This window comes from Notothenia coriiceps, unplaced genomic scaffold (assembly GCF_000735185.1).
Source record: "Notothenia coriiceps isolate Sejong01 unplaced genomic scaffold, NC01 NC01_scaffold00007583, whole genome shotgun sequence".
NCBI lineage: Eukaryota > Metazoa > Chordata > Actinopteri > Perciformes > Nototheniidae > Notothenia > Notothenia coriiceps.
The window spans coordinates 268,745-282,539 of record NW_011340284.1 but is presented as its reverse complement, the minus strand read 5'-3'; the positions used below and the strand labels follow the sequence as shown (position 1 = coordinate 282,539).

Genomic DNA, 13,795 nt, shown 5'->3' with positions numbered 1-13,795 from the left:
TGATCTGTTTTGACCTGCAACAATGTATTCATATACTCCACTTACTGCCAAATTAAATATGAATAATTATCTGAATGATTTACCCTCCTTTATAAGATTGCTTCTAAGAAAAATATGCTGTTAGTGAGAAAACTGTAGATGAACTTCTGTAAGATGGCCTGTTCCCCTCAGTGTTCCAATCAATATGTCTGTAATCATTGTATGTAATCATGTGTCATAATATGGAGCTCACATAAAAGGCAATTTACTCAATCCTGCTACATGTGAGTCTTAGGAAAGTGGAGTCGGTATCCCTGGGGGAAAAAACAATAATGTGTAATGAGAAGGAAACAAAAGGTGAGATTACGAGGGTGAGTGTGTGTGTGAGCACTACACATCTCTAATAAAATGTAAACTGTAATAAAGACGTTAATCAATAATGGCACCTAAAGCCCTGAGGAATAGAAATGAGAGATCACTAAACAGAAACAAGACAAAAACACATTTATAATCCCATCAAAGCTCCTCTTGTCAGCTACATATAAATTCATTTCTTCTGGAGCGAAACCGACAGAACACTTGAAACCTTTGAAGTCTGTTAAGAGTGAAAAATAATGTAATGATAGAAGAAAGACTGATTAGATCCTATTCCTTTTGGGACATTGTAACACTCCTTGCATCATCATATTGCAATGGCTTCCAGAAATTCTTTTATAACTATTTTACTAAGCTCTTAATGGTTTGTCCTCCTTTGTTTTACTGAGAAGGTTATGCTTTGTTTTTGGGTTGTGTTTTTACACTGACTACAGTGAGTGGCTTGTTCTCTGTTTTAATTTGTGATGTTTGCCATGTTGTTAAAGCACTAAGTGTACGAGAAATGGTACACAAATAAAACATGATTATTATTATTATTATTAGTTTTATCTATTTGTTAAAGTGCTCATTATCCTTTAGATGTGCATTGTGTAATATCATTATTTAGACCTGACATGTTCGTTAAACAAAGAGTACCTTCGATAACAACGATAGGGTAAGAATTAAAGGCATAAAGAACGTTGGTTTTCTGTTTCTTCAAACTTTGCAACACTTCTCATGTACTGAGCCAAAAGTGACATGCTGCTCCAATTATGCAAATGCTATTACATTTTAATCCTGCTTAACCTTGGCTGTTGCAAGAGTGGAGCAACTCTTAATATAGAAAAACAATGTTGCATAACGAACTAATTTAGACAACCAACAGTACTTTTACAGCAAGTATTTTAAAAGTCCATTAATTCAACATTTTATTCAAAATGGGCATTTAGGGTTTCAGCTGCTGAGAATAAAGTTTTCTCTGTTTAATGATTGCAATATGAGGTTTATTTGGACTAAGACTCTTGGTTTGACTAAAAATAAGGCTTCGAATGGTGTCAACTCAAACACTAGGAAATAGTTGTAAGCAAGAAAAAAATCATCAAGCTGAAAAATTTCAATATTCTTCTTTCAAGATTCTTGAAAGTCTCCTCTCTTTCTGGCCCAATTAATCATCGCATTGTAAGTCTGGGCAGCCGATCGATACATTTGAGGCAAGAAGCCTGGGGCTGTTATTCACAAAGATTCAGAGAATAGTTTCAGAGAGCTCTAAGACCTCATTTACACCGGAGCGCAAACGGACCGAATTCGTTAAAAAAAAAGTATTCCGTTCACATGCATTCGGCTCATTTAACGTGTCCGTTCACACGAGACCACTGGAAATGATGTAGTACATATGCTGGGCCTGTATGTGGCGCTGTACTTCCGCACAAGACCGCTCGTAAGAGCTGGATACGCTGTAGTACATATGCCGGGCCTGTAAGTGGCGCTGTACTTCTGCCACAAAATACACCAAAAGCAGCGAAGAAGACCCCCGAGCATGGTTGCCATGGTTGCCCTTCTGTTTATGCCCCGCGGTAGATTTAGCAACATGTTGTAGTTCATGTAATTCTCCATGTCCACACGATGCAGATGGTTGTGGTAAAGGAGCTGTAGATTTTGCACTAGCATCTGTAGCATGGTCTACAGACCATGCATGGTCTACAGACCATGCTACAGCAGTGAGCAGCAGAGGTTGGGCTATGGCTTCATCGTTATCAGGAAATTATCGAATAGAGGGTATACACACTGAGCCGCTTGGCCCCCCAGAGCGTTCCGTTTGCAGATCTATCCACCTTGGGACCCGTTATCGTTTGCGGGGTCCGTTTCTGCAGTTAAAGCCGTCATTTTTACTTACCCGTGTAAAGGTTTTTACTTGGCGTTAAACGAGAAACGGGAGCGCCCGCTTCTCGTTCAGGATTAAACAAGATAACACATGGGGCCAGGACGGTCGGCGATGTATGTCGACAAGAGACAAAGCAACGGCTAGTTTTACAATCACCATTCATTCCTCCAGTTTCAATTTGTAACTTGAGTGTTGTGTCACGAAGGCAGTCCTCTATGCATCTCCTGTCGTTGTTGAGGAGACGTAATTGAGACGGACGGGCACTAAGACCCTTTAGACTATATCAGCAGACTAACAGGTTCAAAATTATGCTAGCAACACAGTATAAATTGAATGAAGAGAACAATCTGCGAGAGAGGTGAGTCTTGAAGAGTCTATTCGGACCACCCACTCAAGATAACGGAGTATCAGGTATGTTAAAAAAATCACGGGGACACTGCGTAAACCCCTTTTTAGAATCTTTTCCTAGAAAAGGGGTTCTTACAACCCACAATACAATCCGAGATCTGAGGACGGTACCCTATCCGGTTTCTAAGTGTTGTCTCTGAGATGCTCTGTAGGGTACACTGTTTGTGAGTCCGCCATCCCTCGCGTCTTAAGATTGTCCGAATTACAAAGCAAGTCGTCTCCTCTAACTACGCGTGTCTGTCCTTCCGTTCTTTTAGAACAGGTTTGTGATACCCCCCCTCGCCCCTTCACTCGATTGCTTTGGGACTTCTAAGTAACATGCATTCTCCAAGTTGCCAAAATTGACAAAACTCAGCTAGGGTAATCTCTTGGCTAATTCCCTTCACTAGGTGTGATATATAATGAGACCCAACGTTAACTTTAATTACGCAATTTAATTTACTTTTTCAAATGCACGGGGTGTTATAAATGTGTTATGAAAAGCACCCGACTTCCGCACACAATAGTGCTCTTGCTTTGAGCCCAACATGATGCATAGAGAATGAAAAGAGAGGCGATATCGCGACAAGCAGTGTCACGTTCNTAATTGAAACTGAGCCGTTGTGTTCATCATAAAGTGGAACTTCTGTGTGAAGAAAAAATACATGAATAAAAAGTTACAGTGCAGTTTAAGATATGAATAGTTCACACAGAAGTTCCACTTTATGATGAACACAACGGCTCAGTTTCAATTAAAAGCAGCGGCAAAAAGGACAATTTATATCATTAACTCTGTAAATATGTAGAGATATGCTCTACTATTCCAAAAGTTTAAGGAACGTCTTCACTGACAGAAACTAGTCATATGTCTCGTAATTCACACAAATTCAAAACCTCCTAGACATTCATTAGAGGCTAATATCTTATAGAGGGATGTCGTTAAAAAAAATATGTATACTTCCTTTGGAGTGTTTCATAATCTGAAGATGAGTTGGTATCGACTTATAATAAACAACCATGCAGTGACTCAGATGAACTCAGACCAGATCAACCATGTCAAACTTAGTTATGTCAGAAATTATGTTCACCGGATAGTATTTTTCTAACCTCCCTATAAGTATGATTTATCCAAACTCTTCCCCAACATCCTCAATCTCCAGCCAATATACCCCACTCAAAGCATACCACAATATGCTAGCGTGTGATGCAGAGGGGGTGCGTGTGGACTTGGCTGTAGTTGATGTTTCAGCCCTTGGAAGTTGGATTTCATCTGTAATAACAACCCCACTTGATGGAAGTTGTTGCATAAAATTGAGACACGCTTCTACATACCTTGTAAAAATGAAAACAGCAACAAAAAAAGAGAAAAACAAACAGGCTAGTCACGCATCTTGCACAAGTTGAGAAGTGAAAGCAGCTATGATGACCTAAGGGTAGGTTGTACAAGGTTGGCAACTGCAGATTCTCAGGGCATTTAACAGTTTGTGCATGCAGAGGTTCACATGATTAAGCAGGTGTGTATATTAGACCACATACATATATATATACACTATGTGTGTGCCTATGCGTGCATTGGTGTGCAAATATGAGTAATGATCTACAAGGGAGTTGGCAGCACTACAACAAGAGTAAGCACCCTTGTGTTAGCACTTTGTGGTGAGAGCCTGTGTGTAGAGTATACAAGCAGGCAGCCTGCTGAGAGAGGTACTCTGGACTTTGCTGCCAGATGCCATGCTGGAGATATATTAAAGACTTGTCTTGTGTTTAAGGCACTGTCAAGAGTGAGATTATATAAACTGTATTAAGGGTATTAGGTTAAAACTGTTTTTGGCAAGCACAAATTAAACGGCTTATAAAACCCAGTCTACACATAAACGCTAATATCAGTGTACTAATTTGATCAAGTGTATCATCAAAGATAGTCTGAAAGGAAAAGGGCTGCTCAGAAGTGTTTATAAGGCTTACATGGTAAGGTTAAACATGATGAACTTGTGTTTATCACGCCACCCCTCTGACTCAGTCAGATAAAAAAAGTATTTGGTGCTAAATTGGTGCCTAAGCTTGGGCAGGGAGGGTTCTCTATACTGTAGTATTTTCCCAACACTACGGGGGAATGCCTTTTTAGAGATTGTAAACATGGTGATTGATCAGTCAGTCTGTGGTGATAACAGTGTATTTCAAGTATGTGAAGAAGCCTCATGCCATATCATTTCAGAACGTTGTGTAGGCGTTGTCATGACAAATCAGGGTTTATCAACACCCACTTGTCTATGGTGTCAGACCCACAGAAGGACTGCTGATTTGTTCGTCTTTTTATCGAGGCAACCCCAGAGCAATTAATGAAATGCTGGCAGACACTACACACGCAATATTGCTGCATCTCATGCAAGCAACAAATACCATCATGTCAGTAAATCAGGGCTGCCCAAAGTTGGTCTGCAATGAGGTTTGACTTGGCCAACAAGTTATTCCGGCAACAGGAAAAATAACAAAAAATAATATAAAATGCTGTTTTTTGTAAGCTAAAAATGCTCTAAACTATATTGGTTCTCTTTTGTTTTGTTAGAAAACCAATTCAGTTAAGATACGCGGAGACTCTGGCAGATGATAGATAACATGGCTTAGGAACATTCACTGATAAATATGAATTCTTGCATAAGTAATATTAGACTGGAAATTCATAATGCTTTTAAAGTTATAACCATAGACTGGTTATAACCCAGTATGTGAATACATTTTCCGTCTTGTATTATTGTTAGTGTTTCATGACTGGATTTTCTAAATATTATGGCCAAATTGACTGCTCAGAATGTTGGACTTGAGCTTTCCAACCACACTCATCGATTTTTTTTTTTTAAATAAACGTATGACGCATAAGTTGATGACACACAAGCTGATAGTGTGAATTTTCGGAAGAGGAACGTCAGCTCAGTTCTAAAAAATATTTTACAGGGTTCAATGTGGATGACTTCATGAGTGAGGCAGAAAAGCTGGAGAGGGATTTGACGATGCCAATGGTCTCTGTGTGGCAGCCAACTCTGTTGAAAGAACAGTCACAAAATCCTCTTGCCATGAACCTGATTCATGGATCTAACTGAAAACCCTGACACGCACAACTGGAGTTCATGTGAAATGGATGATGGAAATGTACAAAATAAATTTACTCAAGTATTGAATACTAAGTACAATTTATGTTACTAAAAATTGAATTTTCCGTATATTTAACATGTTTAGCAAGTACTTTTCCGATAAAAGGTTTCTCATGCAAAACATGCTGGTATGCTGGTATGGTATGCTTGGTATTAAAATGCCCTACAGAAGGCTACAGTATATGATGTAATTAAAAATAAGCTCCACTCAATCAATTAATCATAATGACACTTTTATTTTCAATTACACTTAGCTGATAACATATTGTATATGTTTACTTAAGTAAGAGATCTGAGTGCTTCCTTCACATTTTCTCTTGAACCTTAGAACCTGCAACACTTTGATACATTTCTTGTCTGGTGGTGGTGGTTGTTATCTGTGTTTGTGTGTGAGCAATTACTTCTGTTGACTACACGATGTAAGGCTACTAAGACAAAACAAAGTAATAAAATATATGCCTTTAGTAATCCTTAGAGTTGAAATTAAATCGTTTCAGTAGCACAAAGACTAGCTAATAGAGAACTAATCTAGTACTAGTATAAGAGTAGAAACTATTTAAGAATGAACTATTTAAGGGCAATAAGAGACCTTACAAGGTAAGTCTTGTGTATGTAAACACTGTACTCCAGAATAATATATACAAAAGAAAAAGATATTGGGAATAGTACGTGTTAAAACTGTATAACATATTAACTAAGTCAGAAACACATAAACAAATAGCTGTAGCTATCCATGGTTCCGATTGAGCGGGGGGGGGGATAAGGACAACACAGACACTCCTCACCGAGGTCACAATATCAATCGATCGAGCAGAGCAATAGCCTATAGGCAAAACACAGAAGATCAACAAAAGATATGACATAAAATGAACTTGCCAAAGCTGACGTAGTCGGTCAACTTCATTCATTGTCTTTCCGTTTTACTGATTTTAATCGCTATACGCTGCTCTCTCTCGTCTCCTCTTCACCACAGGGTGAAAACTACACTTTTCGCGGCACACGTACTTACAGCCAATCAGCTCTGAATTATGAGATGACGTTTGGTGGGTATGCCAGCACAGTGCCCCTAGGTGATTATTTTTTGCCGCACACATTGAATAGAAAAAGACTCTGAGCATGCTCAGGGTAGTTTTTACAGCACCCATTCACTTAGACAGAGAGAGAGGGGCTAGATCGGGGCTAGATCGGGGCTTGACCCACGTCGCTCAACACGGCTCAATAGGCACACTGTAGACACTAATTAGAAGAACACAGACTAAAACAGCAATGTATATACGAATCAGATGATCAAACATGATCTTAAAATATATTTTAACATGTTTTTTTGTTGCACTTATTTGCATTTTTTGGGAATCATATTGAATTACTTTCTGCTGACACTGGGTGGGGCTGTGCTCCTAATGACCAGTCGCCACTGGATATAGTCCAGGAATATAGGCCTTATACAGTATAGTATACGGTGCAATGCATTTAAAGTAATAGTAGGCCTACATACATTTAACAATAATAAAAATATAAAGTAGGTAGGCATGCAGCAGTATAACTAAATATCAAATGTTATGTCGTGCATTTTAAGTTAGACTAGAATAGGCCCATAGTGAAGTACAATATAATAAAACATGGTAGGCCTACAGTTTAATACAATACATGATAAAAGTAACAATAATATTGCAGTAATGTTTAAATGTCAATATGTTACTACAGCCATGTCATGCTACAACATGCTGAGCTGCAGCTGGTGAAACATAATCCCAGTGTCGTTGTTTCTGAGGCGATCCAGCAGCACCATCTATGGACGGAGCCCGGGCCTGCTGCTCCCTGCCACCCCGAAACACACCACATCACCATCGCTGCAAAACACAGCACAGGCCGGGCTACTCTCTGTCCCCTGAACAAGAGCGAGGAAGACCATCAAGATGTCTGACATGGAAGACGATTTCATGTGCGACGATGAAGAAGATTACGACCTGGTATCTGTAACTGAAATTATTGACTTTGCGCTTTAATTTAAACTGTTTGTTCGTTGAGCGCTAAGAGTGCAGGGCCGGTAGTTGTGTGCTAGCTACGTGTTAGCTGTTTAGTTAGCTGTTTAGTTAGCTTGTTGGCTAATACCAAGCTGACAGCGGATGACTAATGTTAGCGTCCTGGCTTGCTAACTACAGTTGGGCTAAGCTTATATTCACGTGTCTTAATAAACATTAACCATGCTAGATTACCAATTTAGCGTACATGCGTTGAAGATGTTAGTTAATTTAAATTGCAGACAGGAAAGGCAAACCAACCGCCTAGTTGGCAAGCCGTGGCGTTGGCTAACTTTACGTTAGCTCAAGGCTCATACTTGCAGCATTGTATTTAGGGACAATTTTCTATCCCTAGCTTCGTGTTAGCTAGCTACGAGTTTCTGGTGTGTAATGTTAGCAACCGTGCAACTTAAATGTTTACACTGGATATTCTGATTTGAACTTTGACATGATAATGTGCTTACATTTAGGAATACTCAGAGGACAGTAACTCAGAGCCAAATGTGGACCTGGAGAACCAGTACTACAACTCCAAAGCCTTGAAGGAGGATGATCCCAAAGCAGCACTCAGCAGTTTCCAGAAGGTGGAGTGGTTCTCTGTGAAAAAAACAACCTGTTCTTATCTCAGTTTTTTAAAAGCACACCATTTACACACACCTCTTGGTTTAATTGTGTTCAGGTATTGGAACTTGAAGGAGAGAAAGGAGAATGGGGATTCAAAGCACTGAAACAGATGATCAAAATCAACTTCAAGTTGGTAGGCTCAGCAAAACATGTGATGAGTTGTTTAAACCTATCTAACCATAAATTATTAAGTAGATGTTTAATTTGTGTCTCATCCCTGTAGACAAACTTTCCAGAGATGATGAACAGGTACAAACAGCTCCTCACATACATCAGAAGTGCTGTCACCAGGAACTACTCCGAGAAGTCCATCAACTCCATCCTGGACTATATCTCTACCTCCAAACAGGTAGGGATAGACAAAGTGAGACAGAACTATCCAGCTGGCCTTTACATGTTTTTTCATTGAACCTTGCCATTTTGGATGTTTTAAATCTGTCCTCCTAAAAGTTTTTTATTTATTGCTAGATGGACTTACTACAGGAGTTCTACGAAACCACTTTGGATGCTTTGAAAGATGCAAAAAATGACAGACTGTGGTTTAAAACTAACACAAAGGTATACACAGCTTCTCCACTGATTTTTCTGATGTCCAACCATTATTTCCTAGTAAAACCGATGCAAATAAATGCTCTTTCTCTGTCCTTCCCCTGTAGTTGGGGAAACTGTACTTGGAGAGAGAAGAGTATGGAAAACTGCAAAAGATCCTAAGGCAACTGCACCAGTCATGTCAGGTATAAGATGCATTTTGTATCCTTGTTTGTCAGTATAATGCAATAATAATTTTCCTAGGTTCAAATAAAATTAGGTTTAACCTGGCAGACGTCATAAAATATGTTGTGGCTACTGTTTTAATTGCTTGCTTATTTATTCCTGTATTATCAGTAAATAATATATATTTTCCAGGCAAGTGTAAAGCATGTGGAGATTTGACTCGGATTATGAGCTTTATAAGAGATTAATTCATATGTTTGTCTTCTACAGACCGATGATGGGGAGGACGACCTGAAGAAAGGCACACAGCTGTTGGAAATTTACGCACTGGAGATCCAGATGTACACAGCACAAAAAAACAACAAGAAATTGAAAGCCCTGTATGAGCAGTCACTTCACATTAAATCTGCCATTCCTCACCCGCTCATAATGGGAGTCATCAGAGGTATCTTCCTTATTCATAGCACAGTTGTTTAACTTTGTTCAGTGCTATCTTTACTGTCTGCTGATTGGCTTGTCCTTGTTTGCTCCTGACCAGAATGTGGTGGTAAGATGCATTTGAGAGAGGGTGAGTTTGAGAAAGCTCACACAGACTTCTTTGAGGCCTTTAAAAACTACGATGAGTCCGGCAGCCCAAGAAGGACGACATGCCTGAAGTACCTGGTCCTCGCCAACATGCTGATGAAATCAGGAATAAACCCTTTTGACTCACAAGAGGTATACAATTATTTCTTAATGATCAACAACTATGCATATACTGTAAAATTATGAAATATAAGAGACAAACTACTCTAGAAAGACTCTGTGCCACATACGTTTTTGAGTTTGCAGTTGAAGTAAAAGAAAAACAGCACATCTAAAAAGCATCTAATCAGAAGAAATGCTGAAATTATTTTTGGTGTTTTCTGCCTAATTAGTTATCTCTCAAGTGAAATTGCCATACCTAACTTTTTGTATTTTTGTCCAAAGGCCAAACCATACAAAAATGACCCGGAGATCCTAGCAATGACGAACTTAGTAAGGTAAGCATACATTAATGCATTCAAGGATCAGCTCTTCGTCCTTTTATTTACAATAAAAGCCTTGCAATTATATTATAGGCTTTTATTTCTACCAGTTGTAACATTATAGTCACCAATTTTATTTTGAAATCTGTTTGGTGCGGCTACAGCTTCACTAAGCTGCAAAATATGGCTAAAAATGAATAGTGACACTGTGTTGGAATTGACGTTTGTTTAACCCAGTGTTTCTCAAACTTTTTCCTACCAAGGACCACTTAACCAATAAAAAAACACTCGCGGACCACCTAACTCCACAAATATCCAAAATCACATCGTTTTTCTAGAACAAATTACAAATCGCCTGAAAATGGTACAAACAAGTGCCAACATATGTGATGAAGGTGTTGCACTGGGCTATATCATGCAATTGAGAGTGAAACTTAAGCTCGCTCCATTGCGGAGATATTTCTGCAAAACTCAAATGTATTTATTTATTTCAAATGTGAAATGTTACCAATATACTCACGGACCACTAGGGGGTGCTCACGGACCAACAGTGGTCCGCAGACCACTATTTGAGAAGCACTGGTTTAACCTGACAGTCTTATCTATGTGTAAGCGAGAATGAAAGTGAATGCATCTAAACATGTTATTAACAGATCTTCTCTGTAAAGACTTAAGTAATAATTATGTGCGAACCACTTTGTTCGCATTCAGTTGTAAATGATGCATGTTCCTGTATGAATGCCTCTTCATACAACATGCTTGTTGAAAATGTTACTGTTGGTGGCCAAAACTATGAAAATAGACCCAAAATTCCAGTAAAGTTTTCCACATTGTTGTGAATGTATTCTTATCTACTGGAGGCAGACGTTTTTACTGTTTGACCTTTGGTCATATTTCAGTTTGTCATTCCTTATGGCCCAGTTTCATACTAGCTGTTACAGTTTGGTGCAGATGCAGTTTGTAAACATGTTTCAATGGATCACTTATTTCATTTACTCTTAGTCACGAATATAAAATTGACAGCATTAATGGTACTAATATAGTTTATAACTTGCCAAACAGTGCTTGGTCGGTGCTAACAATGGTGTGTATTTCACAGTGTTTGTATAAAGAAATTAACATTGCTATTGTCTTTCCAAGCCCTTGGTTGTCTTCTGCTTCCTTGTTTGCTCTCCTTTGTTCTCATGTTGCATACATAACGGTCTGTTATTATAACTAACTGGTCTGAGATTGCTCCCTTTCCAAGTATATATCTAAGATTTTTAATACATAAACAAGAAACCAATAAAGCACACCCAAAACTGTTGTAAGAATAGTGTTTGCAAAAATTATAATATTTAGAAATGTTTGACAGCTATCAGGATGAGAGTTTTTGCGTGGGTCACAGAGACACAATGTACATAGTTTAACAACACTCACTGTTTTTTCATTCCAGCTCCTACCAGAACAATGACATCACTGAATTTGAGAAAATCTTGAAAACAAATCACAGTAACATAATGGACGACCCCTTCATTAGAGAGCACATAGAGGGTGAGTGGTGAATGTGACTTCAGTCCACATGCGGGATAAATCTGTTGAATATTTTGTTTTCAAGCGTAGCTAATAACTCATGTTGTGTTGCAGAGCTCCTGAGAAACATTAGAACTCAAGTACTTATCAAACTCATCAAACCGTACACGAGAATACACATCCCTTTCATTTCTAAGGTAAGTCCATGTGTTTAAAACATGTCCTGTACAGTGAATGTATCTGATATATTTAGAATATTATTAGAAAATAATTTGCACTGATTGCCATGTGACTTTGTCTTGATATGTTTAGCATGTATTGAAGCCAATCAGTCATACGATTGAAGAGAAAGGTTTACTTGGAGAAAGCACACGTTTTAAAGCAGAAGCTAATGTCGCATAATTTGCTGTGGCTTTGCAGCTAGCAACCTTTTAGTTGCGGCAGTGCTATTCACATTCCTGAAATGGCAGAAAATGTAAATTGGTTTCCGAAATTATCATAAAAAATACATAATGAAATCCACACATGAAAAAGCAACACTTGTATACTTAAAATAAATATACCTACATTATACAAGTCTGTACTTTGTCATTTAAATGGCTCCTTGTTTTGTGACTTTAGTCTTCTTCTAAAGTTATTGTTGAATAACTTTATAGTTTCATAAAACATAGTTCAGGGTGTTCATTCATCCTTGTAAGAAGATTACACCATATGTCAAACCCTTTTTTACGAATTAGTTCACATACTTACATATACCTTTGAAACACATCTGACACAATATTTACAACAATAGCTGTGTGTTTAATCCTCTATTGTGAAATGGTGACTTGTTTTACGTTTGTGCTGATAAGTCTTGTCCTCTTCTCTTGATTTCCAGGAGCTGAACATTGATGTGTGCGATGTGGAGAGTTTGCTGGTGCAGTGCATCTTGGATAAGTACGTTTCTGTATCACGTGGATGCTGAGAAGTCGAATAGAAAATAGCTCTCTTCCTGTAAATAGTTCCTCATAGTTTGCCTCCTTTGGCCCTTAAGAGTGTCAGGAGGTAGGAATTGACAGATTCAGTTACATCGTATTGTTATTGTGATCTGCTATTTACAGCCTCACATCCCCGCTGAACTGGTTCTCTGAAGTAAATCAAAAAAACAGATTGATCTGATAAACTCCACACTGTTGAGTACTTTTTCATTGTTGCCATCATCATCTTGAATGTTAAATGAATGGCACTCATGTTAAAACAATAAATAAATCGTGAAAAGTATTTTCTTTAAATATAGGGTTACACAGTACCATGCGTTCTCAATAAATCATGCAAAATGGTATTGTTTTTATTTGCTGTCTTTATCTGAAAAATGAAAAGCCAGAACAAATATACAATTGTAAATATGAGTAGGCTAAAAACTGTGGCTTAGTATTTCAAGACTCAATTATCAGAGCTCAACTAAAATGTGTGGGAAATTAGTTCTAGAGATATTACAACATGTGTAGTTCTTATGCTTACTTCTGTTTTTTCCCTTTTTCTTTTTCACAGCACAATCCACGGCCGAATTGACCAAGTCAACCAGCTACTAGAACTGGACTACCAGAAGAGAGGAGGGGCTCGCTACACAGCTTTAGATAAATGGACAAATCAGCTGAACTCTCTCAACCAAGCCATTGTCAGCAAGCTCACATGATGGCATGTAAAATTAAGAGACAAGAAAAATGGCATGTTTGAATACATCCATAAAGTATGCTACTGTGCTTCTTCAAGTAAATCCTCTTGAGACGAGATACACAGCACAGGTTTTGAGAATGCCACCAATTTCAAGGAGACTCCAGGAACCACAAGAACGTGTTCAAAGTGTGTTGTTTTGTGGCGATGCGCCAAAATCACCAACACTTATTTGTGTTTTTCATGTTCCTGATTGGCAGATTCTTCCATGTGCAACACACAAATGCTTCAGTTGTTTAAAAAAAGTCCAAATGTGTATGAAAACGTGTACACAGTATTTTAATGTATACTGTTGCCTGTTGGTAATAAACAGATTTCTCTCAGCACTAAAAGGATTCAGCTGCCTTTGACTAGCTAACGTTTTAACTCTGTGACCGGCGAGTTGGAGTCAAATAAAATGTTTTTAACTGTCACTAATGAGACATATTTTTTTTCCACACATTTTGAATCACT

At 38.3% G+C, this 13,795-nt stretch overlaps 1 protein-coding gene across 4 annotated transcripts; it reads left to right on the top strand.

The window, feature by feature from the left end:
* Positions 1–7,522: 7,522 nt before the first annotated feature.
* Positions 7,523–13,755, top strand: cops2 (COP9 signalosome subunit 2). 4 transcript variants are annotated; one of them, XM_010769643.1, is made up of 13 exons: positions 7,523–7,727; positions 8,243–8,356; positions 8,452–8,529; positions 8,620–8,745; positions 8,865–8,954; positions 9,053–9,130; positions 9,381–9,555; positions 9,649–9,827; positions 10,080–10,132; positions 11,553–11,650; positions 11,744–11,826; positions 12,507–12,565; positions 13,160–13,755. In XM_010769643.1, the coding sequence occupies exons 1-13, from the start codon at positions 7,668–7,670 to the stop codon at positions 13,302–13,304; spliced, it is 1,338 nt and encodes a 445-aa protein (XP_010767945.1). In that variant the 5' UTR covers positions 7,523–7,667; the 3' UTR covers positions 13,305–13,755. The 4 variants fall into 4 exon arrangements, with proteins under 4 accessions (XP_010767945.1, XP_010767946.1, XP_010767944.1 ...); XM_010769644.1 differs by having other exon boundaries at positions 7,524–7,721; XM_010769642.1 differs by having other exon boundaries at positions 7,524–7,721; positions 8,620–8,760.
* Positions 13,756–13,795: the final 40 nt, after the last annotated feature.